The sequence below is a fragment of the Ambystoma mexicanum genome, chromosome 5q, assembly GCF_040938575.1.
Source record: "Ambystoma mexicanum isolate Mex_15411 chromosome 5q, UKY_AmexF1_1, whole genome shotgun sequence".
Classification (NCBI taxonomy): Eukaryota; Metazoa; Chordata; class Amphibia; order Caudata; family Ambystomatidae; genus Ambystoma; species Ambystoma mexicanum.
This window is the reverse complement of record NC_090933.1, coordinates 1,341,731,617-1,341,759,316: the sequence shown is the minus strand read 5'-3', so window position 1 is coordinate 1,341,759,316 and position 27,700 is coordinate 1,341,731,617. Positions and strand designations below refer to the sequence as shown.

At 48.8% G+C, this 27,700-nt stretch overlaps 1 protein-coding gene across 3 annotated transcripts in view; it reads right to left on the bottom strand.

Moving 5' to 3' along the window:
• The window catches only part of PARP10 (poly(ADP-ribose) polymerase family member 10), a 453,575-nt gene that overhangs the window by 173,274 nt on the left and 252,601 nt on the right, over window positions 1-27,700 (bottom strand). For all 3 annotated transcript variants that reach the window (XM_069621970.1, XM_069621969.1, XM_069621968.1), the window contains exon 8: window positions 17,454-18,611. In XM_069621970.1, coding sequence (XP_069478071.1) covers window positions 17,454-18,611 — 1,158 coding nt within the window. The remainder of the gene's footprint in view (window positions 1-17,453; window positions 18,612-27,700) is intronic.

Genomic DNA, 27,700 nt, shown 5'->3' with positions numbered 1-27,700 from the left:
GCAGCTCCCTGCTCAGCGAGTCGGCAATGGTGTTCTTTATCCCTTCTAGGTGGGAAGGCACCAGAAACATCCCCTGGGCAACAGCCTAAAGCCACAGATCCTGGGCCTATGTTAGGGAGAATTCTCCTAGGGCTAATTTCCCTCACCTAGCGAGTCTCCCTGCAGCTTTGCTGGATTTCTGGAGTTTATTTTTCCACCTGGTAAGAGTGTACATTTTTTTCCACTCTTACATGTGTTTTTACTCATTGTGTGATCTTGGGCGCTGGAGCACACCATTCCAGGTGCCCCTGTTCTTGTATGGGTTACACTGCACCCTCAGTGTAGTAACCCAGGGTTGTCTTTTGGACTTCCCTCTGACTCCATTTCGCTGGGGCCGACTACTGTCCCCCAGAGAAAGGTAAAGTTGCCATTTAGTTTACATAGTCATTTTTACCACAGACCCAGTACACCCCATCTTACATGGAGTACTGGAAAGGGCTAATCGGTACCCCTTTTCTGTCTGTACCTCCCTCAGCATTGTTTTGCTCTTTTAACATTTAAACATGGCTGGTGGCAGTGGTATCTACCCTAACTTTTCTACCGCGATTATATTAGATTAACGTGGTACTGTTCTTGGCTATTATATTAGCCTCGAACATAAACCCACGTGACCAAATCGTCTTTCTTTTGGCTCCGGTTGGGTTTATGCATCATTTCTTTTTGTTGAAGTCCTTCTTGTGTTTTACTTTGCGCGGCAAACTAGATCCGCCTTCTTTGTTCACTGTCTTTTTGGCGGGCTTCTGCAGAGAAGCCCTCCTCAAGGCGCCTGGGTGTCTAGGTGGGCTGAATGTGAGGGAGGGGTGTAGTCACCCCCTGCACAGGGTATCCTAGGAAACCCAAGTCGCACTTTGCCATGATTGGCTGAGGTGGTTGTCCCGGCTGGACAACCCCCCTGCTGTGTGATTGACAGCCAGGCTGTGTGAATGGGGATTTTTGTGCATAAAAGACAGGTTTTTTGGGCTAGAAGTCAGAGTCGCCTCTTGAACTACAAGGAACCGAAGAGAAGCAGAGAGAACGACGGCTGCTGCAACTACCCCGTCCCGGTGAAGCCCTGCTGCAGTCCTGAGCTATCTACCCTTCGACGACTAAGAGAAGATCCAGTCTGGAGTCTTCTTCCCTTGAGCCTGGTGGGGATAACCAGCTCATCTTCTTCAGCCAGAGATCTCCGTCGTGGTCACAATCACTGCACACTGCTATAGTGGTCCAGAAAGCCACCTGCTGAGCCTCTCCTGTTTTTAATGAGCACACCTTTTCGTTGTCGCTGCTGCCTGCTTCATCCCTGTGTGGTGCAGAACCCCTTCAGACGTCGTCCTTGACAACGAAGCTCCAGGAACCGTGGGTCTGCGGGAAACCAACAGGAACAACTGCCATGGCTCCAGCTGCATCATGGAAATAAGGTACTGTGTTCTACTCGAGGAAACTGGGTGAACCCCTTTTCTTCATCTCCAAGGCTCGTCCTTGTCTTCCCTCCTTCTTATAACTTTTGCTTCCGAACAATGACAATATTCAAGTACTCTTGGGCTATACGGAATCGTGAACTAACGGTGTGATCTTCGGCACAGGCCTCCGGTGTCATCTAAACCTGGCTCCGACCCTTTGACTTTTGAACTCCTGTTTCTGAGTGTTTCTCGATACTGTCTGCCTAACCTAAATATTGCCTATGATCTTTGCCTCCAACTCCCTCTGGGTATCTAAGGTGCAAAGTGGGTTTTGCCCCGGTAGCATTTCATGTCATGAATACGCGATTATTTAGTAGACCGAATTGTCAAAAAGTAATTGTAACCGTATCCGCGGTATTGTGTTTTGTTCATAAAACTGGTTCATTCAAACACAGGGTACTTACCTTGAGACTTACTGTACAAAGTGAATTTGTTAGTTGTAGTATATTTAACGTGTGGTTTTGTTTAAAGTTTCATAGAGGTGTTGTGTTTATAACTGATGGTTTAAAATAAATGTACTTATATTTTTTTTACTGAAACCTTGAGTCAGTGTTTGCTTGAGTCACAGTAATTGTGGTCCCTTTGTGTAATCTCCGCTACTGCTCATATACTCTTGAGATAAGCCTGGCTGCTCTGCTACTGCTACCACTATAACTTAGTAGTGCGGGCTTGTACCAAAGGTAAAACTTGTATTGCCACCTGTAGTCTTAATTGTGTGTAGTGGACACTGCACAGGATTCTGCCTAACAGTCGCCTTGGATGGGGCTGGGGACCTAATTCCTCCCTGCTTCCGGATGTAGAACATCATGGTGGTGTTGTCAGTGAAGATTCTCACCACCTTGCCCTTGAGGGAAGGGAGAAACGACCTGAGAGCCCAGAACACTGTTCGGAGCTCCAGGATGTTGATGTGGAGTGATCTCTCCTCCGGGAGCCAAAGGCCTCTCGTGTGAAGATCTCCGGTGTGCGCTCCCCTTCTCTCCAGGGAGGCATCCGTCGTCACCGTCTCCTGGTGTGCTGGGGTCTGAAAGTCTGTGCCCGCCGCGAGGTGCGCGCGGGTGCCCCACCACCGAATAGTTTGGCGGAAGATCTTGTTGAGCGGGATCTTGTCTTCGAAGCTGCCCGCCGCTTGCATCAAACAGGCGTCGAGGAACTCATGTAGAGGACGCATCCGCAGCCTGCATAGGCGCACCAGGTAGATGCAAAAGGACATCATGCCGAGAAGGGACTTGATGGACCTCATCCTGGCCACGTCCGTGGCCAGCAGGCGCTGCACCTTGCCCAGGATGGTCTTCGTCCTTTCCTCCAACGGAGAAGCCAATCGCGCCACTGTATCGAGCTTGGCTCCCAGACACAGTGCAACCTGCGACGGAACTAGGTGGGATTTGTGGAAGTTGATGGAGAATCCCAGATCCGCGAGCAGTTGGCCAGTCTTTGCTGTGTGCTCAACAGCGTGCTCCCTTGTCCTTGCTCGGATGAGCCAATCGTCCAGGTAGGGGTAAATGTGGATCCCCTGCAGGCACAGCCGCGATGCCACTGGTGCTAGGCCCTTGGTAAATACCCTGGATGCCGACTTCAATCCGAATGGCAGGGCCTTGAATTGGTAGTGCCGTCCAATGACTACGAATCTGAGAAACTTTCAGTGTCCTTTTAGAATGGGAAAGTAAGCATCCTCCAAGTCCAGCGACGATAGGAAGTCGCCTGCCTCCAGCTGTCCCAGCACGTGCTGGAGGATGACCATATGGAACTTCTGGGCCTGGATGTATTTGTTTAACCGACGCAGGTCCAGGATGGGGCGCCAACCGCCTGTCTTCTTTCTGACGAGGAAGTATCTTGAGTATACTCCGGATCCCCGGAGCCTCTTCAGGATGAGCTCGATGGCACCTTTCTCGAGCATCGCCCTTACTTCTAACAGCAGTTGAGGGATGCGATTTTCCTTCCTGGCCACGGAAGGAATGCGGGGGCACTTCTTTAGAAATTCGAGGGTGTGCCCGTGGGCCAGGGCATCCAGCACCCAACAGTCGGTCAAGATGGACTCCCACATGCTGACCAATCTTGCCAGCCAGCCTCCCACCGGGTTGTTCAGGTGGGGGCCCGATGCTACGGCCGGTTCAGTCCTGTTTGGAGGCGGCCTTGCCACCCTGGCCTCCTTGGCGACGAGATCATCTCGACTCGCCGGGCCCTCTGTAGGCCTCCTGCGACGAGGAACGTGCTGCCTGGCGGTACGTAGAGGCGCCACCGCCGAATCCTTGATGGCCTGAAGTGACTCATCCACGGTTTTTCCAAAACAGGTTGTTCCCGTCGAAGGGCATGTCCAAAACTCTGGTTTGCACGTCCTGGCGGAAATCTGTTGTCTTGAGCCATCCCCGCTGAAGGCAAACACTGTTGCCCAACTGGCGGAACCCAGTGTCAGCGGTGTCCGTGGCCACCGTTATGGCGTGGTCTGATGTCACCTCACCTTCCTGCAGGATCTCCAGGGCCTCTGCCCTCTTCCTGTCCGGAAGTAAGTCCAGCAGGGGAGCGATCTTCTACCACAACTCCCTGTCGTAGCGGGCCACAATCGCTAGGGCGTTGGCCACCTTAATTGTCGTCGCCGCAGACGAGATGACTCGTCCCATGGCGTCCAGTTTCTTCCCCTCGCCGCCAGGTGGGGAAGTTGAAGTTGAAGCCGTCGCCCCTGCCGCTTTCTTCTTTGCGGCCGCCGAGACGACCGAATCCAGGGTCGGCTGTGCCCTAAGGCACAAAGGGGCGGAATCGGGGACCCGGTACTTCTTCTCGTACCGATCCCTCTTGACAGGCGTCGTGGATGGGTTCTTCAGGATAGCAAGTCCCTTGTCCCAGATGTCGTCAAGCAACAGCACCTCGAGGACCGTCTTCTTCTTGGCCTCGCACCGTTGATAGAGGAAGCCTTCCTTCTTCTGTTCTTCGGGGCAGAGCTGGAAAAGCTTGGATGCCCTGGCAATCATAGCGTGGAAGGAGCCAATTTCGTCGGGCGGGGAGGCCCGAGGGGGTGGTGATGGAAGGCCCATCCCGTCGTCACCACAGTCGTCATCCGTCCCCGTCGTGGCCGTATCTGTTCCCGTGTCATCCCTAGGATCAGGGGAAGGAGATGAAGGCTGGTTGCTACGGGCGCGATGGATGCTCCTCCTCCATGGGAGCCTCGTCGGCGTCACTGTCGCTCTCTTCATCCGCCTCCTCAAGGTTCCTCCCGTGGGACCAGACATCCTCAAACCTCTTGTTGAGTCCCTTCACGACTTCAACCAGCTCCTCCTCAAGAGGCTGTATCCCTGTCTGTAACAGCCAAGGGCCCCCCCTCTTTTTCCACCGGGGTCTTCATGGGGGGACTTATTGATGGGCTGAAAAGAGGATTCCCTCCGCGGTGGCAGGGAATCTCTGGGCCCCGAGGTCGCCTCAACTGGTGTAGCCTCCACAGGCTTCGCCAGGGCCGCCACGACTCCCTCGATAGAGGCCTTAGCCAGGTGAATCAAGGCCTTCACCATCTTGGGCGCGCTTGAGGCCTTTACCTTGGAAGGAGGGTCACTGCCTCGCTCCCCCTCGGCTGACTCCTTCAAGATCGACCGGGACGTCTCCAGAAGCTTACCCGGGTTCTCAGATTTTCTCTTCCCCGAGCCAGAACGTTGGCTCGTGGTTGATGGCATCAGTGAAAGTGTGCCCTGCTTGGCAGCCAAGGAGCCTGACCCTTCGGTGCTCCCAGTGCCTGCGGACTCGCAGTGCTTTGCCTTCTGTTGGGCCCCCGTCGCGGGAGAGCCCTCAAAGGACTTAGAAGACCGCTCAGACCTCTTCTTCTCACCTGCTGGGCTCTTTCCTTCCAGCCAGTTGGTGAGGCGGATACGCTGATCCTTCATGGTCCATTCCAAAATGTTCTTGCAAAACGTACAGTCCTTCTCCACGTACGTTTTGTCTTCGTGAAGGCAGTAGAGATATCTCGAATGCTCATCCTCCTTGAAAACATTCTGTAATCCGCATCCAGGGCAGTTCCTGAACAGCTTGGATCCGGGCGTCAAGCTTCCCTTGTCCTTGGCCATGTCCACGAGGTAGGCCTCAGATCTTCTGGAATCCTCAAAGAAGCGCAACTCGACAAAACTTCTCCCTTGAGGGCCGTAGAAAATTCTGAAACGGGTCCCCGCTGATCGGAAGTAGCTGGGAGGCTCGGGGGTAGGAGTTGAGGCTCGAATGACTGAAAAAAATTAGATTAAACTTTTTGACAAAACAAAACGCAGTAAAAGCTCGAGAGCTAAAGCATGAGGACTCCCAACACTTGAACGTGCAGTAGAAATCTGAGGATGGCTGCCAGGGGAGGGGCTTAGGGAGAGGGCAGTCATTGGCTGGGGGCAGTATGACCCAGAGACCACTGATTGGTTACTACTAAGAAAGATATCAGAAACGAAACTGATTTTTTCTTTACCGAGGATTGCCAGCCTGACGACGGGGAATATTCATGAGCATGTGAATCCATGCCAGACCCCATGCTGTAGAAGGGGTGATACAGCGTTTGATTGAGTTAAGAGGTATCCCCTGACGTTTTCTTTCAAAATATCAAAATATTGAGTGGCAATTTGAAAGTGTTCAGCTGCTTTCTTAAGGATAGCATTGAATGCCATCTGATCATCGATATGAGAGAGGCCTGTCTTATAGGAGGTGAGGAGGGAGGATCTATGCACAGTGTGTCAGGATCAGGGGTAGTGAAGGGTGACAGCCATGGTGCATTGCCTATTTGTTGTTCTTTCACCCCAATTTGGAGAGGGGTCTATAGTCGCGTCAAAGAGATCCTCCCTCTGGTCATAGACGTCCTGATGGACATCTTCTGGCTCTGTAAGGTCAAACACCTCCTCATGAGGAGTGTGACTGAAATGCTTTTGAAATTTTTGACATATTTAGGGGTGATGAATTTCTCAGAAAAGTCCACAAACTTGGAGAGCTTGTTCATATACCCCTCAAACCTATCCCTGGTCCATAAGGATGAGCCAGAGGGGCCTGGTGGGGGAAAGGACTCTTCTTGACGACTTGGGTCTGTAGGCGGTCGAAATCTATCGGAAAGTCTTAGACAGGGGTTAAGAACCCTCAGAATATTATTCCCAACCCTCTCAATGCCTCGACGTGTCCTTAGGCCCATTAGCCGCCACAGTGATATTCACAAGGCTCTCGCGGATCTCCGGCATATCTAGGAGAGATTTAGATGGGCCCAATGCCTTTGTCGTGGTTTTTGGTGCTCCTATGGTATTTGGTGCTGACTTTGTTGCCCAGACGCATGCCGTGTGGAGGGCGGCCAATCCAGAGTACCGGTGCATTCCGTCGAGAGTTTCGGTGTATCCCGTTGACATCTGTGGCCTTGCCCGACAAGTCAGTCGAGGAGGCTCAGGGGGGTTGTGTACTTTCCTTTACGTGATGGGTGTGTCCCCTTGTCCCTGAGGTGTACTTTCCCTATAGCAGAACTGGGGGCTTGCCTGCCAGGGCCGGACATCTCAGAACTTGGCTGTTCCATAGATAGGTCAATGGCATCCTGATCGGAGCCATGGCCGTCGCTTATTTCCGCGTCACTCGAGGTGTCTGCGTCAACGTGGGAGCTACTCTCGGCCTGCTGCATCTCGTAGGCCACCCACCGTTTCGCCCGTTGATCTTTTAATGTTTTCGGATGTAAAAGTCGACAGGACTTGCAGGACTGCTTGTTATGATTTCGAGGTAGACGCTTATTATACCTCAGGTGTGTGTCCTTCCAGGGATATTTACTGTTGCAAGAAGGGCAAAATTTACAAGGTGTCCTGTCCATAGCTCAGGTTAAAAGTGACAGTGAAATCAACAGGGATAGAGGGGAGAAGGAAATGCATTCTACAAATGAATCAGAACCCAGACCCCACTTTCCCTGCTGTATAGGCCTGGCAAGAGGGCCAAGGCCACACAGTCGACAGCATCAACGTGAGCACCAGCCGCCGAAATCTGCAGTCATCTTCAGCGATCTTTGGCGCTGGTTCTGAAGTAGTTGTCGGTGAAACAATGACTAATATTAAACGACCGTAGGTTGTGGACAAAAAATATATTATTAGCAATTTTAAAGCTCCGCATAAGGCGACCAGCTAGCTGGGTGGAAGAAAACAATCTGAGGGACCACAATGCGTGAGGTATTTTGGGTACACTACATGTCACGTTAGGGCGTGGTTGTAACACTATCCCTGTCGACGTCCCCTTTCGATCATCGGAAGACAAGATGCAATAAACGCTATTACCACTGGATGTCAGACTATATCATAGCATGTGACAAAGCAGATTCAAAAGCATCAGAAATATAGGATATATTACTCACCGTAATCGTATTGCTGATGCTTGCATCTGCTTAGATTCACATGCTATGCATAGGCCGACATCTAGTGGAAGCTGCAGAGTATTACAGTTGTTTTCGAAACTCAAAAAGGGACGTCGACAGGGCGTGCCAGTAATACTATTCCTAGTGTGACGTCCACTGTACCCATGGTCCTTCACGCATCGAGATCCCTCAGATTGTTTTGGTTCAGACACGAGGTAGCATGAAGTGTAGCGTGAGTACAGGTGTATTAAATCAGATATGTATCAGAAAAAGTTCATATAAACATTTATGCACCTTCTTTCCAAGGGGAGGAAGGTTGGGCGCATGTGAATCTAAGCAGATACAAGCATCAGAATACGATTACGGCGAGTACTATATCCCTTCTGAGGCTTGTGGAATCGGCTTAGATCACATGCTATGCATAGATTAGCAAGCAGTGTTAGGAAAAGGCGGTAGGTTGTGAGAAGGCCCAGCGGCAAATAGATGTTTCAGAACGGCTTGTCCCACCTGTGTATCTGCTTTAGAATGCACACCAATGCAGTAATTCTGAGTGAAAGTATGTACTGAGCTCCATGTAGCTGCTTTGCAAATGGTGTCTAGCGGGACATTTGAGATAAAGGCCAAAGTAGCTCCTGTACACCTTCTGGAGGGAGCTCTTGGTATGAAAGGCAGTGTTTTTTCTTGACAATGAGTAACAGAGCTGTATGCATCTGACTATCCATCTGGAGATAGCATTCTTGGAAATGCGATGGTCTTCTCTGCCTGTTGCTATGGAGACAAACAGTTGGGTCTGTTTTTCTGAGCGGTCTGCTCTTGTTTACATAGTGAAGGAGCGCCCTCCTTGCATCTAGTGCATGAAGGTTTTTCTCAGCTGAGCTGGTTGGGTTCTGAATGAAGGCCGGTAGCTCAATGGATTGGTTTACGTGAAATTTGGAGATGAACTTAGGTGAAAACCTAGGATGTGTACGTAAAACCAATTTGTCCTTGTGGGTGACAAAGAAAGGGTCCTGCACTGACAATGCTTGAAGCTCACCGATTCTTCTTATGGAAGTGATAGCCACTAAGAAGGTAGTTTTATAGGTAAGGTGTTTAAGACTTTCTTTATGCATAGGCTCAAAGGGAGGTTCCATGAGCTTTGCAAGAACTACATTGAGATCCCAGCCTGGCGGTGGATTTAAAATTGGAGGGTGAAGTCTCTTTACTCCCTCCATGAATGCTTTGATGACAGGGGCTTTCCACCACAATACGTTACTCTGAGAGGTGGTGTAAGCGGATAAAGCCGCCAGGTGGACCTTTATAGAGTGGAATACTAACCCTGAGCCTAACAAGTGGAGCATATAACGAAGAATGTGTGATGGAGTGCATTCTACAGGGTTTATTTGTTTAGACTGGCACAAATTACAAATCTCCTCCACTTGTCGAAATAACTGGGTCTGGTGTTTGGTTTATGAGCCTCCTTGAGGATGTCCATACACCTTTGTGGCAGGTTTAGATGTCCAAACTCTATGACCTCAAGAGCCATGCTGCCAAGTTCATTGAGTGAGGTTGAGGGTATACTGTTATTCCCCTGTGTTGGATCAGTAAATTGGGTCTGGCACAGGAGTTTGATACGCTCACACATCTCCAGTTTGCACAGATGTGGATACCATGGTTGTCTCGCAAAACATAGGAGCAACTAGGATGAGAGTCATTTGTTCTCTGTGAATCTTGTTCACCACCCTGTTCATTAGAGGAGTTGGGGGGGGGGGGGGGATGGGCGTAAGCAATTTCTCTGACCAGCTCATCCATAGGGCGTTCCCCCTTTGAGTCTGGTTGGGGAAACCTGGACACGAAGTCTGGGCATTGCTCATTTTCTCTTGTAGCAAACAAGTCTAGCATGGGATAACCCCACTGTGAGAAGATGTGGTCTACGACATTTGTGTCTAGTTGCCATTCGTGTTTTTCTGGTAGGGGATCTCTGCTCAGCGAGTCTGCTAGCGTGTGGAGTTTTCATGGAACGTGTTGGGAAGATAGGAACATTCACTGTCTGATTGCCCATTTCCATACTTTCTGTGCAAGCTTGGACAGATTTGGAGAATGTGTGCCCCCTACTTGTTGATGTAGAACATAGCATTGGTGCTGTCGGTGAGGTTCTGTACCGACTGAGTTGTCAGCTGTGCTTCGAATGCTTGAAGCACTTTGAATACTGCCAGAAGTTCTAGCAGGTTGATGTGGTTCTGTGCCATGATGCGAGTCCACAGACCATGTGCTGTGTGACGAAAGTGATGTGCCCCCCCACCCACCCAGAGAGTGACGCATCCGATTTTAACTACCGCTTGCACCGCCAGATCGTGGCAATGTTTCCCCTTCAACAGATTCTCCTTTGTCCACCAGCGAAGGTCTTCTACTAGTCTTGGCGAAAGCACCACTAGATCGTACTGATCGCCTGCCTGAGACCACTGTTTCGCCAACCACTCCTGCATGGGGCGCATGCCCAAACAAGCGTGTGGGACATCATGCCGAGCAAATGCATTGCTTTGCGTACGCTTATCTGGCGACCGGCTTGATACCGAGGTATTTGCAATAGCATGTTCTGAACTTTTTCCTTTGATGAAAAGACTAACCCTTCTACCGTGTTTATGACGGCTCCTAGGAACTGTTTGGTTGTGCTTGGCACAAGGCTGGATTTCTTCAAGTTTATTGTGAAGCCCAAAAGTTGGGGTGACTCCCCTGTAATCAGCCAGTCATCCAGGTAGGGGTACACTGGGATTATCTTCCTGCGTGGGTGCGCTGCCACCACGCCAGTACCTTGGTGAATACCCTTGGAGCAGATGCTACTCCGAAGGGTAGCACTTTGAATTGGTAGTGCTGGTTTGCCATCTTGAAACGCAAGAATCTTCTGTGTGCTGGGAACATTGAAATATGAAAACGGGCATCTTTCATATCCAATGTTGCCATGTAGTCCCCCCGCTTTAGCAGAGGGATTACTTCTTGCAGCGTTGTCATTCAGAACTTTTGTGGCTTGACATAGGGGTTTGCAGGGCGTAGGTCTAATACTGGGCGCATTGTTAGAACTTTTTTGGCAGTACTTTGAATAGATACACTCGTTTACCTGATTTTCTGGGACGATTTCAACAGCAAACCTTGACAGCAGCGCTTCCACCTCTTCCAGAAGTATGCGCTGTTCCTCCTTCGTGCTGGTATTTTGTCACAGGGTGGAAGGAGGGTCTTTGGAGCAGCACTATGCAATAACCACCCGCCACAGTAGAAAGCACCCACTTGTCCAAGGGGATTTCCCTCCCATGTGTTGGTGAAGTGCTTTATACGTCCTCCTACTTGAGTGGCATGGGAGGGGACCTGAAGCAGGCGGTCATTGCTTGGGGGAGGGGGAGGGTGGCTCCACCTCTGGAGGAGGATTTGCCCCAGCCACGAGATCTTCGCTGGCCCCTCTGGAAGCCCTGAGAGGATTGGCCTCAATTCAAACCCTGACCCTGGTTGTAAGCACTTCCTCTTTGTAACGTTTGAACCGTGAAACGACTTTAAAGTATGACTTCCCCTTTGGCCTGAGGGTTTGTTTGTAAGCTGACCCAGCAATTTTAAGGTCTCATATTCTTCCTTTGCCGTTTTGAGAGCATCCTCTACTGCTTTGCCGAAGAGAACATTAGGCTTGATTGGAATATTGAGGAGGGTTACCTGTGTCTCTAATTTAAAACCTGAATGGCACAGCCATGCGTGGCGCTTTATAAGTGCCCTCTGCGATAATTCTACCAGCGTTATCCGCTGTGTCCAAATGATTTTTTAAGATACAATTAGACACAGCCTTCCCTTGCGCTACTGCAAGGGAGAGTTGAGATTTTGTGGCGCTGGAGCCGAGGCCATTAATATGGATATTTCCTCCCACTTGTGGCAGTTCAGCAGAGTGGTATTACTGGCAATTCTTGCCCGATATGCCGCCATTTTGGCCACTTTCCGAACGAAAGTGAATGTGTTTTGCTTTCTTTGTCCGGGGGTGCCTCCGATGATGCGAGAGGGTTTCCTGCCCTTTTCCTTGTGGTGGTCACTACCAGAGAGTCTAGCTTTAATTGGCCCCAGATGTAGAGGGGGTCAGAGGGAGCTGGACGGAACATTTTCTCAATGCAGGGGGGGTTTTACTGCCCGCGTTGGGTTTGGTGTCATTAGAGAGGGTTGTAGTCTTCTCTGAACGGATTGCAATATGGAGAAAAATTGCATTGCAGACTTTTTGTCACCCAATATATCCTCGACAAAGTCCTTGTCCACTAGTGTCTCTTGTGTCTGGATTTGAAAATGAACAGCTGGCTTGAGGAGCATCTAATTGAATTGTAGCTGATTATCAGCCGGGGAATCCAGCACCGACGGGGCAACATGATCTGTAGACTAAGACATAAATGTCCCCCTCGTCGTCATCATCATAATAATGATCTACCTCTTGTAAGTCCTTTTGACCCTCACTCTGAAATCACTCCAGTGTCTTGGTTGGGGTCATCAAATTGAAACTGTTCTGTGTCATGTTGAGGGGTGTCTTCTTGAAGGGTTTCTCTTTGTGCTCTTTTTGAGGGGGCTAGTGGGAGTGCTGCTCCACTAGTAGGTGGTGGATTCAGCAATTTGTGAAGAGCATGTTTTTATTTCGGAAAAAAAAATCACCAATGAAAGACATACATCTCATGACAGTCTATGTCTTCAGCAGACCACTGAAGAACTTGGGATGACTGCAGGAGGGATAACTGCTGGAGTGGGAGGTGGTTCAGGAGTATGCCGCCTCTTGTTCTTCATAGTTGCAGACCTATTTCCCTCCCCCTGGGTAACTCTCTCCTTCTCCCTATGTGATTGGTGGGACTTCGAAGTGTGGTCTTTCGAAGCCCGGCTTTTCAGCAGTGTCTCAGGGATGCGTTTCTTAACCAGATGAGACAGTTTTGTAATCTTGAGGGATTTAGCTGATTTCGAAGTGTGTGAGGAAGGTCGTTTTTCAGCGCAGTTAGGAGCCGTCGCTGCGTCTTTCGATGTTCGGTTTTCAGCTGTATGTTTAGGCACAGCGTTCGAATCGGATTTGTCTGTCAACTTTGGGGGTCTGTCGTGAGGCGAATGCCCAGAGGACAGAGAACTGGTGGACCTTCCCCTCGCCGCTGTGTGTGGCCGTGTAGTCGATGTTGTCGACTTATGGCCTTGGTTTGTGTCTTTTGTGTGGTGCGTTTCTGCTGCAGTCGGGGACTTGCCGTGGGAATCAGAATTTTTCCCTTCGCCTTTGTCGTCACTGAAGACGCTGATGCTGCCGTCGCTCGAAGCACCTTCCACGCCTATGGCAAACTCGACCTGCATGGCATGGTGGGACCAGTGCTTTGTCTTGCGGTCCTTTAAGGTTTTAGGCTTAAAAAGCTTGCAAGCTTTACAGCGGCCCTCGACGGGATCTCTCGGAAGACACAGGTTGCAAACCTGGTGCAAGTCTTTCCAGGGAAATTGTTTGTTACAATTTGGGCAAAATTTAAATGGTGTACTTGCCATTTTTAATTGGAAAGGCAGCTTGGCGATTAGAAAGGGTAGTAAGAGAAATATGCATTCTCTTAGTAGCTAAGATACGTAACCACCCCCCCCCCCACTCTCCCTACGGTTTGATGCCGAGGCCCGAACCGGCCTTCCAAGGCCGTGGAAGATCGTGGACGAAGCTTTGTGCTCGAAACTGTTGTCGAAGTTGTTTGTCGAAGAAACGGCTATGAAAGGACAGAAAAAAATAACTAACTCTAATTATTCATAATAAAATTACATTAGCCGGAAAGGAACTCCGTTTTCTGCATCCGACGATGATGGTGGGAAAAAAACAATCTGAGGGACCTTGACTCATGAAGGACCATGGGTACAGTGGATGTCACTAGGGATAGTATTACTGGCACGCCCTGTCGACGTCCCTTTTCCAGTTTCGAAAAGAACAGCTGTAATACTTTGCAGCTCCACTAGATGTTGGCCTATGCATAGCATGTGATCCAAACAGATTCGACAAGCCTCAGAAATATATATATAGATGATCAATAAAGTTGATAACATAGAATAGGAATGCGTAAAAAAAAAATTAAGAAGTAGTGTAAAACAAACCTGCTTCTGTCAAGCCTGAGACATTTGGGACGTTTCCGATTAAATCGATACAAAAAGGTGCAAATAATTATAACCTGACTCTCATGTAGCCTCACACAGTGCCTTTATCTTGTAACCTGTCAATCCTACACCCTGCAGTCAAAACATTTGCTGCACCAATGACACAATAAATACAATTTTGTGCTGTAAAATTAGTATTTTCATGCCACAAAATGTTCCATTTGAGGCCACAATATCCTGGAGGGTCTGATTACTATTTCTGTTTTAGGTTGAATACGCTATGTATAAAATACAACTGTCCTGTAAGACCAGTGCCACAGGTATTATTTTAAAGAGGGAGCATTTTACTTCATATTTTTAAGTTTGGATCAAAATGATTTCTTTACTGAGTAACAAAGTAAAGTCCCATTCCAAGCAGGCGTATTTAATAAGCGAGTAAAAATAGTTTTTAACTGTGAAACAAAGGTTTTGAAATAAATATTTCTTTGCACCAAGTTATTCACACACAGTAAAAGGTACATTTATACCTCTTCAGAGCAGGCAGTGATACAGTGGAGCTCCTTCCTGTGTCAATACTAGTTTTACTTGTCCAAACACGTACATGGAGCTAGGTGGATGAAAAAAGGGGGGTATGCTAGTATGTGTTTGTTTCCCATTTTAGTTGAAAGTATTTTTGTTCCCTATTATTTTTTTGAAGTATTTGCCTATTTTTAGGGAGTAAAAGTGATCAATGCACCCCTTATCTTTAAGGCTGTGTAAGACTAAACATTTTCTGGAGCGAAAGGCTTGTATTTGGCCTAATTTGCATACCCATAATGCCTTGTTCATATGGCTCTGAACAGGAAGTGAATTTTCAGTGATGGTTACTGAATGGCACTGTGGTGATTGGGACTTGGCTCAATAGTGTATTCCAATGAATACGACAAATATTAAACAATATAAAATGTAATACTCCTCAGCAGCCGACGGATGTCGCCCTATGCAGTGCATGTGAACCTAAGCAGATTCACAAGCCGCAGAACAATATCTATGGAGAGGTGGGTGGGGTAGGTAGCCTCAGGAGTATGACACCCTACCACCTGTCTACCTTATTTACTAGTGTGTCGATAATACATGAATTACATGTATACTGTAATTGCACTAAATGCTATATTACCTGTGTAATGCTCGTGCACGGCCAGCGTGATTTCTCTATGCGCGTTAATAAAATTATTCTATGTTTAATAAAATGGCAATAAAGACAATTTAAAAAAAATAAGACAAACTAGGCTTGTGCCAATGAAGCATCATTCCGTCTCAAAAAGGGCTGGGAACTGGTCTGGTTTGCTTTGTCCTAGGGGCATGGCACTGATCTGTGGACCATAGTGTTTGGACTTGGCTGAAACAATTCATAGGGTTTGGGGAACCGTCCGATGTATTTTAGGGAATACTTGCATGTGCCTATGGCCTACAGTAGACACCTATGTAAGAGTAGGGACGTTCAATGGGTTTGTTTCTCAGATAGTCTCTGGACCTGTAGAGACTTGCTACAGAGTCCATTCACGCCCCTCTACTTATTTCAAACTTCTTCCTGTGAAGAATTAAATGGTAACAGTTCATGTTTTCAATATAAAAACATCCAAGCAAAAAGATATTCACCAAATAAAATCAAACAAGGCACGTGAAAAACACAGTCATCTGTGGCAATGTTTCACTATTAGAGTTTGCCGCTGGAAATGCAGTAGAGAAGGGGATAGTTAGATTAAACTAAAGTTGGCTCTGCTTCCATCTTTGGGTACAGATGTGAGGTAGAAATAAAATAAGTAACCAGTGAAGGGAGGAAGTACTGAAATAGGGGCTGCATTCATTAAGTGGGAAGAGGTGGTCCCCCACATGCTCCATTCTGCATGAACTAATTAACAAGGAATATTTAATGTGAACAATCAATCATGGTTTTACTGCTTGTTCTTTACAAGCTTTGATTATGACCAAAGAAACTCACAAATACTTCTAAATACAATCATTTTCCTGGGATAGGATGATCGCAGCTGGGCATCAGAAACACACACTCCTAAAGTAATATTGGTTCAGTCACACCACATAAGGACCAGACAATAGTCAACCAACTAGGCATGCAGCATCTGTGTGGGCCGGCCACTACAAACAAAGGACAATGCACAAAATTGAATACCAGACAATGAGGCATACGGGGTCTAAAAATTAATGTATAACAACAAAAAGGAATAGCAGCTCTACAAGCAGGGCACTTGGGTTAGTGGTTCACAGAAATCAAGGAGAAGAAAAACAGCAAGAGTGATCATGGCTGGGGTCCACAATGATCCACAATCAACGATCAGTGAAGAAATGGATCCTGACAATGATAAGAAGCTATACCAGTGAAGGACAGCAAGATGCATTGTGTAAGAGCTAGGACTGGTTGTGCACAGTGTTGGTATTAATAGCTTTATCAAACAATGTTTTACACCCCTGTGCTAGATGGAGGCCACACATAGGGTTCTGCCTAAACGGAGACAAAACCGAAATCATCATCCTAGCCCCTAACGAAACTCTAACCAAACTCAGCCCCAATTACTCGCACTTGATCATCGACAGTAATAGCATACCTGTCTCCTCTGCCGTCAAGACCTTAGGAGTCTACATTGACGCGACACTCTCAATGACAAGACAAACCAGCGCCATTGCCTCAGCTTCTGCTCTGACTACCAAACTCATCTACGCCATAAAACCCTACCTCACCACGCCCAACTGCCTCTCCATAGCCAGAGCTACTATAGGAGCCAGACTGGACTACTGTAACGCCCTCCTGGCAGGCACCTCATCAAAAAACCTAAACAAGCTCCAAATAGTGCAAAACAATGCCCTCCGTGCTGCACTACACATGCCCAAAACTGACCATATCTCACAGGCCAGAAGACGCGTCCATTGGCTCCCAGTCAAGGAAAGGATCAACTTTAAAATCTTCACCCTCACACACAAATGCATTAACCACACAGCACCCCCCTACCTATCTGAGACTATAACCAAGAACTCCAGCATCCGCCCCAGAAGAAGTCACCACGCCAACCAACTCCAAGTACCCACTGTAAAAAGAGCCAAAGCCGGCGGCATTGGCTTCCCTCACATAGCACCTAAGCTATGGAATGCCCTCCCCAACGCGCTTAGAGCAGAACCATCTCTGTATCTCTTTCGCAAATCCCTCAAAACCACGCTATTCAACTAACTCCGCCTTCCCTTCACCCACCTCAGCTCGCACACATCTGATACGAAAAGTGTTCGATACGAAATGCTTCCTGTAATGAAAATTGCTTTGTAACCATCTTCCTTCCATTGTAACCAGACTATGTATGTATTCATGTAACAGCGCCACGATGCCCCCGGGCTGATGTGCGCTTTAAATAAATCTGAATAAATAAATAAATAATAAATAAGGGTTAAGAGAAGAGCGCTTGGATGCAGGAATAGGCTTAATGACCAACACATTTAACAGATTGACTTCACACTAAACGCTACAGAGCGACTGAACCTCCACATCGGCAGTAGTGCCTCACACAACATGAGCAGAACTCCTAGACCCTTACCTGCTGCAGCACAGCTGCCGTTGACATCCATCCGTGCGATGCGTGTACTCAGCAAGGACTCAATGCTATACTCCTCCATTTTATCGAAGTCAATACTGTAAGGCTTGTTATCAAAGACTATGTCCAGCAGTTTCTGTTTCTTCCGCCAGGCACATTCAATGAATGCATTAGCGCTGGAGGAGTAGGGAATCTCCCTCTCTTGCTGGTTATACCAGACCCATCTCACATCTTTGCACACCTCGGCTTGCTCTAGAATAAGCTGCTCTTCCTGCAGCATTCGGTTGATCAGCTTAGTTATGTCTCTGGTGGCATAGACTGTGTAGTCTACGAAGCCGTGAATTGTAGCTACACTACCTTGGATGGATATCTCAACAGCGTGCTTTCTCTCTAGATGCGCGAGGTAAAGGCGGTATTGATTTGGCAGTTTACAAAGACAGCTGTTCATTTCGGTTTCAGTGGTGAGTTTTGCCTTAATTGCCTGCCTTAGTTGATCGGCTATTAACTGAAGGTCTTTGTCATAATCTCCATAAATTGTCACTTCGGCAGAGTTAGCTGCTCGGATAGAGTCTCCCATTGAAATCTCCAAAGCTGCCTCAAAGTTGTCCACTGCCATGTCCGAGGGGCAGTCCTTATACATGTAATCCAGTTTGTGTTTCTGTTCTTCCTGATAAGACACCAGTGAAAATTTCAGAGCCTCGTTCAACTCCCTCTCCTCATCTTCAGCACTCTGACTCATGATGTCAATGGAGCGTTGGATGGCCAAATGCATTTCTGCCTTCTCATCAATGGTATTTCCAGTGTCTAATAATGCTAGTGACAATCTCTTGGCCATAACTAGATCAGGGTACGCATCAGAAGCGCCGGCTACGGCTTCCAAGTCATCTTCCAGGGAACACGATCCATTTGCATCTCCTCTAGTGTCATCTTCACAGTTTTCCTCATCGGATTCAACGATAACGATGGGTGTTTCAGGATCCCTGTATATGTCCATTTCTGACTCCTGCGGTTCCCCATAGAGGTCATCCAGCACCCCACTCTGGTCCTGTACTTGAACATTGGTCTGGCTACCTGCCTGGCTGAAGGGACCAGGAAGTGTCCCACTGTTAAGGCCGTCATCCATGTCATCTTCCATAGCAGCAACAATTGCTTTGATGTCCTCTATGGAGAAACAAAACCAGGTTAGCAAATGCAATATACAATGCTTTTTTATTTTTGGTTTAAGTAAAGTTAAGATCTCTGCAATCAGCCAATGCTCAGCGATAAACCATGTCAGAAACTGAGGACATCTGTGGAGCTTGAACATCTCGTCTGATATTCAAGATTGTGAGCATGGAGCTTATAGCAGGTGGGAGTGGTTGTCTGGGAAGGGGGTGGGAGGTGTAGGGTATTTTGAAGTATCTAAACCTTGTTGTAAGCCACTCCTTGCATCTATTAATTCTAATGTAGTTAGTTAAAAACATACAGGGTATTGTGCTGGGTTACAGGAAATCGCCATCATAGCTGGGGTGATTAAATAGAAGGTCATGTGCCATGGCAGGAGAGCATTACAATGTCAAATGTCAGAAAACCACCCTGCACAGAAGGAGGGAAAAATACTTCTTGAGCCAGAGCCAAGGGCGAACAAGTTGTGAATCCTGAAGCAAGACGAGGTCCTAGAAGGACCAATTGTGAATCAAGATACAAGGGCAAGGTTCAGAGAGGACAAGTTGTGAATCCTGATACAAGGGCAAGTTCCAGGGAGGACAGATGACGAATCATGATAAAAGCTGTTAAGATGGCCTTTCAGAACCAGCACTGACTGATGGTTCTGAAAAGCCTCTCTATCATAGTGAGCAGGGAAAGGACAGTTCAATCTAGCCAGACTGCACCAAGGTAAGTGATGATAAGAGCAGTAATGCTTAGACTTCAGGAGTTGTGGGTATGGTGGATTGGCACGAGACGCACACAGAGCACGGAAATACATAAAAATAGACAGTAATGAATAAAATTACACTATTAGACCTAAACACACTATGTTATAAAAATAACCGTTATTAACTAAGCAGATTCACAAGCCCCAAAAGAACAAGTTACTTACCAACTGGTAACGTTCTTTTGACTGGATGTTCCTCCAACACATTCCACATCTTTGATAAAGTAATGTCCACAGCTGTGCACTTCGGAAACTTTTTCGGCAGAGGGCATCCTGCATCGATGGAGTCAGGTCCATGTCCCTCGAGGGCCTCAGTTGAGGACGTCACAGGTTATAAATAGGACACACGGCGCCCGTAGCATCAGTTTAAGTTTTTTCCCCCAGAACTTGTGACACCATTCTGATGCCTACTGGACTGCACTTAGCCTAGCAGAAACAGAAGCTGCAATCGCATAGCAAATTCTCCAGAGTGGCAGGCTGGGAGTGCGATGTGGAATGCGTTGGAGGAACATCCAGTTGAAAGAATGTTACTAGTTGGTAAGTAACTTGTTCTTCGAATGGATTGTGTCCTCCAACGCATTCCACATCTTTGACAGACTCCCAAAGCAGTACCAGTAAATGGAGGAGGGAAAAGAATTTAGAATACCCAATTATATTGCGGAATAAAGAACTGCCTTCCCAACGGCCATATCCTGACCTTGGATCGTATCCAGGGAATAATGTTTTACAAATGTATGGATTGAAGCCCAAGTAGCGTCATCACAAATGTTCCTAATAGGAACTCCCCGTTGGAGGTCGGTGGAAGTAGCCACGGCCCTAGTGGAATGAGCTTGCAACCCTTCAGGAGGGTCCTTACCCGCTAACACTCCATAATGGTAAGGATAATCCACTTGGGCAAGGTCTGTTTGGTAACAGCCAAATCGGTGTCCAGTATATCCTACAAAGAGATGATCGTCCACTCTGATCCTGGACATCCTAGAAATGTAAAAGCTCAGAGCTCTCCTAGGATCCAACCTATGGAGTTGCTCCTCTTCCTTACCACGATGAGGAGGAGGGTAGAAATATGGGAGAACCACCTTATGACTCAAATGATATTCAGATACCACCTTAGGTAGAAAAGAGGGATGTACTCACAGTACAACCCTGTCCTTGTGAAACGCAGTAAAGGGTGGCTTAGATGAAAGTGCCTGCAATTCACTCACTCTGCGAGCGGAAGTAACTGCAACCAAGAACACAGTCTTCAAGGACAGTAATCTCAAAAGACAAGAGTGCAAAGGTTCAAACGGAGCACCCATGAGAAATTTCAAAACCAAATTCAAATCCCAAACCGGCACCTGGAAAGGGGACAGAGGGAATACATTAGTCAGTCCTTTAAGAAACTGGGAAATCAAAGGAATCTTAAAGTAACAACTTTCTTCAGACGAGCGCTTAAATATAGACAGCGCCGCCAGGTAACCTTTAATGGTACCCACTTGAAGGCCCCTGTGGTCCAAAGAAAGCAAGAAAGACAAAACCATAGGAATGGAGCACTGAAAAGGAACATTGTGATCCCTGCACCAGTCGCAGAACTTACGCCAACAGCAACGGTACAGGGATTTTGTTGCAGGCCGCCTGGCCGAAAGCTCCTCCTGCTCCCCCCCCACCCACCCACCCCCCTCTCCCTCGGTGATGAAGTGGTGAAGACGGCGTGGTGGGCAGATGGACATTTACAGAAGGTCCGGGTACCACACACTCCTATCGCAATCCGGAGCAATGAGGATCATGTGGGAACCGAACCTCCGCAACACTTGAGGAATGACGGGGATGACTGGGACTGGAAGAAACGCATACAGCAGTGGGAATGACCAATCCACCACGAACGAATCTCCTAAGGCTCCTCCTAGAGGAAATTCCCTCTCGCACTTCCGGTTGACATTGGTGGCAAAGAGATCCACTTGTGGGGTTCCCCAAAAGGCGAAGATCTCCTGAAGGACTTCCTGAGCCAACTCCCACTCGTGAGAGACTGTGCTCTGACTTCTCAGAGCGTCCGCCGCTGCATTTTCGTCGCTGGCCAGATGAACTGCCGAGATCAGAATTTCCTGCTAGATGGCCCAGAACAAGAGCTACATTGCCTCTCTGCACAATGGGAGTGACCCTGCCCCCCCTTTTTTGTTGAGGTAATGCATGGCCACTCTGTTGTCCATCATGACCAGGACACTCTTCCCCCGTACCGAGGGCAGAAAAGCCTTTAGGGCTAGACGGATGGCTCTCAGCTCTAACAGATTGATGTGGAGTCTGGACTCCGACGGAGAACAACCGCTGCCGGTCAAGTTGTTGGCATCAGCGCCCCATCCTGTGAGGGAAGCGTCCGTCACTACAGTCACCTCCGGCCACGGTTGCCAAAACGTTTCCCCCTTCATCAGGATCCTTCGTTCACCCACCACAGAAGGTCTTGGGAGACTGAGCATGGGATCAGAACAGGATCCGTCATCTTGCCGGAGAACTGCAACCACTGCATCTTGAGGATCATTGCAGGGATCTCATCCGCAGCCTGGCCTCTGGCACCAGAAAAATGCAGGAAGCCATGAGGCTGAGCAACCTTAAGAATTCGAAAGCCGGGAGACTCTGGGCATGTTGAAACTTGTCCACCATCTGCACAATGTGAGGAGACCTTACCTTGGGAGGCGAAGAACGTCCCCAAGGACGTGTCCATCACAGCCCCCGATGTACTGCAGCTGTTAGGAAGGTGTCGGGTGCGACTTCTTGAAATTTAGGGAGAAGCCCAGCCTGTGGAGAGTGCGGCAGGTGACACCGAGATGATCCAAAGCTGGATCGAGAGAGCGCGCCCGGATCAGCCAGTCGTCCAGGTAGGGGTAGACTTAAATCTCCCCTCGCCTGAGCTACGCGGCCACCACCACGAGCTTGGTGAAGACCCTCTGGCAGAGCATCCTTGAGGTCCAGAGACACCAACCAATCCTGAAATGGAAGGGCCTGGAGGACTTGAGACAGAGTGAACATCTTGAACGTGTCCTTCTGGAGGAGTTTGTTCAACCAATGCAAGCCCATGATGGGTCTCAAACCCCCGTATTTCTTTGGGATTCAAAAATAAGGGGAATACCATCCCTTGTTCCTCTCCGCTACAGGAACCAGTTCTATAGCGCATTTCTCCAGTAGGGACAAGATTTCCTGCGCAACGAGCGGATCCGGAAGCTTCAAAGAGATTTTCCCTGGTGGATTGTTCTGAGGCCGCTGAAGGACGGGAAGACAGTAGCTGTGGGCTATGGTATCCAACAACCATGCATCTGAAGTAATGGCCCGCCATTCTTCGAGATGCTGAGACAGTCTGCCCCCAACCGGCAAACCATGGGACATGGCCTCATGACTGTTTGGAAGCGGCTGCGGCACTGCCTGAAGGCAAAGAAGCAGCTGCCTGCTTGGCCATTTGACTGGTGGCCCCTCTCGTACTATCAAAGGAGGAGTAGAACCGAAAGGAACCTCCCCTCCACTGCTGTCCCCTAGGACGACAAGGCGAAGGTTGACACACTGTGGCGCCCAAAGACTTCGCTGCAGCTTTTGAGGTATGCAACCTCTCAAGGCTCTCGTCAGCCTTGCTGCCAAATAAATGTGCACCATCAAAGGGCATGTTGAGAAGACGGGCCTGCACATCCGGAGCAAACCCTGACTTCCGCAACGACGCAAAGCTGCATATCACGGTGCTCACAGCCATGGATTGGCTAACACTGTTGGCCGTATCCAAACCCGACTGAAGGGATTCACACATAGCATCCTTGCCGTCTTGCACGAGAGCAAGGAAACTATCCCTTTCTTCCCTTTCAGGAATATGCTCAGTCGCCAAGGAAACAATTCCACAGAGTGTGTGAAAACCTTGCCAAGGCACACGTGGAGTTGGCCGATTTCAAGGCCATGTTCCCAGCAGAAAATACCTTCCGGACCCAACCGTCGAAGCGCTTGTCGTCCCTATCCGGAGGGATGGTAGGGTACGCCGCCTGCCTCGAGGTAGCCGAAGCCCCCTGAACCACCAAACTCTCAGGAGTGGGGCGAGTAGACAAATAGCTGGGGTCGCTAATGGAAGGGTGGTATTTCTTAGTAAGATTTTTATTCACAGCCGGAAGAGATTCCGGGGACTGCCAAGCAGCTGCCACCCTTTTCTGCAAGGTAAAGTGAAATGGCAAAACAGGGTCAGAGGACGGACCGTCAGATCATCCTGCACAAAGTCTTCTGGAGGACTAGACCAGCCCAGATACTCGTGCCATGTGTCTCCTATAAGAAGACTCTGCATGAGCCCCAGGCTCAGGTCTACCAAACTCCACTTCCGGGGAAGTGTCCAGTCCACTTGCATCATGGAGGGTCTGCCTCAACTCCTCCAACTGACTGTCCCCAGATAAAATTGGAGCATCATCAAGGTCACCAGGTTCCTCAACCTCAGACCTTTCCTCCTCTTCAAAAATATCATCCAGAGGGGGTTGAAACCCAGGTCTGGGGACAGAAGAGGGCCTGGAGGCCAAAACAGGCCTCACCGACTTTGATGTAGCCTTCCTTGGAGGATCCACGATGTCTGGGTACTCCAACGGCAAATTTCGAATAAAACTTCCTGAAGGCGCCGATGGCGCTGAAAGCTTCGACGTCGAGAGCGTCGACAACCTTGTCATTGGGATCGCCGAAGGCTTCGGCGTCGACACAGGTGCTGACAGTGCCGTGGGCTGATACGACAGCAAAGCGTCGATGTCCGAATTGGACGGATGCGGCGCCGAACGAGTCGACGCCGGCCCCGAGCCCTCAATAGGTTGCTGCGGTTTTGCTGGAGACGAGGACCGAGACCTAGAGATACGTCTCTTGCGACCTTTCAATTCCTTGTCCGTACTGGACCTCGACGGCTCCCGATGAGTGTCGCGTCGCAAACCCGAGCCCAAAGGCATGCGAGCCACGTAACAAGACCGATCCTGGCCTGCTTCTTCAGAAGGCGCGACCGGACCCGTGTCCTGCGATTGAAAAATCATCATGTATTTTCGAAACGCCGCCCATTGCTCCGGAGTCGAGTACTTCGTAGGGCACAAATTCTTTCTCGAAGCACCATCCTCAGAGGACGGGGAAGGCGACTGGTGACAGCACTTCCTGGAGTGCCGGGACGAGATAGACTAGTGGCGGCAACCACTCCGGGACCGAGATCCTCGGGAATCCTTCCGACGCGGAGAGTCACCCCTCGAGTTGTCAGTGGAAACCCCCTTGGACTTGGAAGTCCGGGACTTAACAGGCTTAGAGCCCCTACCTACCAGGAGCTGCCCCGTCCACTCCCGCAAGGCCTTGGCGGTCAGCGACTGGTATTTCGAGCAGTCGTCTGTGTCGTGCAACTCACCCAGGCACCACAAACAAATGCGGTGGGGGTCGGTGAGTGACATCTTAGACTTGCAGTCCTGGCAAGTCTTGAAGCCGGACCGCAGAGTGGGAGGGGTCGATTAGAAAGACATCTCCAGTGAAGAAAACACACGAGGCACGCAGAGTCTCACAAAGTTAACACGTTCGTGGAAAAAACAGAACTGGGGCTACGGACGCCGTGCATCCTATTTATAACATCCTGTGACGCCTTCCTCGACGGAGGCCCTCGAGGGATATGAACTCGACGCCATTGACGCAGGACGCCCTCTGCCGAAAAAATTTCCGAAGTGCACAGCTGTGGACATTACTTTGTCAAAGATGTGGAATGTGCTGGAGGACACAATCCAATCGAAACATATATACAGTCACAAACGATGGTAACACTTTACATTTAAGACAATGTTAAAGATGACTCCATTAAGAAACATAGGAAAACCTTGTGCAGAAAAGCATGTACAACATGTAAGTAATTCAGAAGCAGCTGAAATTCCAGGCCAGTAATGAAAAAACCATGGAAGGTATTAGCCTTTAAGAGTCTGAAGTCCCAAAAAGAAGCCTTTGCAGGAACCCATGAGTGTCTACTTATGGAGAAACAGTTTTGGCAAAGCCAACAGGTGAGTATAATGTTCCACGGAGTTCCAGCCTGACAAGGGGAATATTTGAGCATGTGAATCCATGCCAGACCCATGCTGGAGAACAATAGTTACAGGTAAGTAACGTAAACCTTCTACAGCTTGGGGTCTGGCATGGATTCACATGCTCAGGAATAACGATTACATAGCAGTAGTACATATACACAAACACAGGAGGCGGCAAGGCTCAACAGAAGCAATAAACACTCCCCTCTGGAACATACTCACCTCAAACAAACTCGTGACTCCTCCTTGGAATCCCTGCCGACACAGTAGAACCTCGTGAAGGTGTGTGTGGAGCTCTACTTAGCAGCCCTGCAGATGTTGAGCAGAGTCACACCAGAGAGAAACGCTGTTGTTGCTGCGATGGCTCTCGTGGAGTGGGCTCTCGGCCGGCCTGGCAGCGGCCTGCTAACCCAGTCGATGACAGTGCATGATGCAGCCGGAGAGCCACCTGGAGATGGTACCCTTCGACAAGGTCTTTGCTTGATTTACACGTCCAAAGTTGATGAACAACTGAGAAATCTAACAAAAATTCTTTTTACGTGCCACGTAGAATTTTAAGGAACGACAACATCCAGTGGATGCAAGCACTTTCCGCTGGCGACGACGGATTAAGGAAGAAGATAGGTAATACCAAAGGTTTGTTAAGGTGGAATTCAGATGGAACCTTTGGCATAAAGGTGGGGTGTGTATGCAGTACCACCCTTGATGTGAGGAAAGACCAGCAAGGCTGCTTGCAAGACAGGGCATGAATCTCCCCGGCCCGGCGTGGCCAAGGTGATAGCCACGAGGAAAGCAGTCTTCCATGAGGGAAACTTGAGCTGGGCCTGATGCATAGGTTCGAAGGGAGCTCTCATGAGCTTAGTTAGCACTACATTTATTTATTTTGCCATTTATATAGTGCACCAAGCCCTAAGGTATCTAGGCGCTGTTCTTGACAGTGGTTAGTACAATAGTCACAGGTTCCATAGATGCATAGCAGAAGTTGTTACAAAGTTACATATTTGCATATACAGAGTTACATGGTTGCACCCGTATTAGGCTGGACGACAGGTCTACTGTTTCGTGAGTGAAGAGCCAGGTTTTCAATTGTTTTCTGAAAATCCAAAATGAGTCGTCAGACCTTAGTTTAGCTGGATGAGTGTTCCATAGTCTGACAGCCAGAGTAGGAAAGCTACTCCATCCAGCTTTCTGAAGTCAGAATCGAGGTGTGGAGAGTAGGTGCTTACGAGCAGAGCGTGTGTGCCTGTTAGATTGTGATCTAGAGATTTTATCAGCCAAGTATTGTGCAGGCATTTGTTTGGTATAGTGAGAGTTTTGAAGGCTTTGCATTCTTGCACAGGAAGCCAGTGATTGCTCCATCTTATCAAAGAGATGTGAGCATTTTTAGGTGGATTTAATGCTGCTCTGAGGGCATTATTTTGTTTCACCTGTAATTTGTTTAAATGTCTTGGTGCTTGCATAGAGAGCCTTACAATAGTCCAATCTGGACAGGATAAGAGCTCTAGCTAGTGTGATGCAGCTATCAGTGGACAGGAACAGTGCCAGCATTCATCAGTTTGGCCGTATAGGCTGCTGCTCTAGCAGTGGCATTCATTTGTCGAGTTAAGGCGAGTCCTGAGTCTAGGTAGAAACCTAACATTTTTACTTCTCTAGACTCCTTTATAATGTTGCCATATGATATGATATGGCATTGATGATGCGCCTTTACACAAGTGTTTAAAGGCGTGACGTGGCATGGGAGGGGGAACAGAGGGACGACAGACAGCGATCCTACTAGGCCAGGTATCATTCAGACCGTGCAAGTGCGGGGGAAGAGGAAAAGTGCAGAGCGGGAGGGGTGGTGGGGACAGTGCAGTACATGGGGTATAAGAATAAATAACAATACGAGAAATAGGGCCAGATGGTGGCAAGGGTAAGTCCCGACATCAGGTGTCAAGTGCTGGTGGGGGACTGTAGGGATACAGAAACAGTCTCCAAGTGCGGGGGTTGCCGGGGAAGCAGTGCAGTGCAGGTGTGTAACTGGCAGGGGAGGGGACCTGCATCAGAGGGTGGCCAGGTGACCAGTACAGTTTCAACCACGAGTTCAGCAGGGGTGAAAAGGAGAGAAAGCAGAAGCAAAGAGGAAGGTCTTGAGGTGCTTTCTCCTCAAGTTTCAGGGAGGCAGGGAGGCTGTTCCAGAGGGAGGCCCCAGCCGAGGAAAGCGATCTACCGCCAACTCGCTGCTTGGAGAAGCGACTGACCCTGGTGGAGTTGGAGGCGGAGGAGCGAAGAGCTCAAGCAGGAAGATATTTAGGAGGAGAGAGTTGAAGGTATTGAGGCCCCAG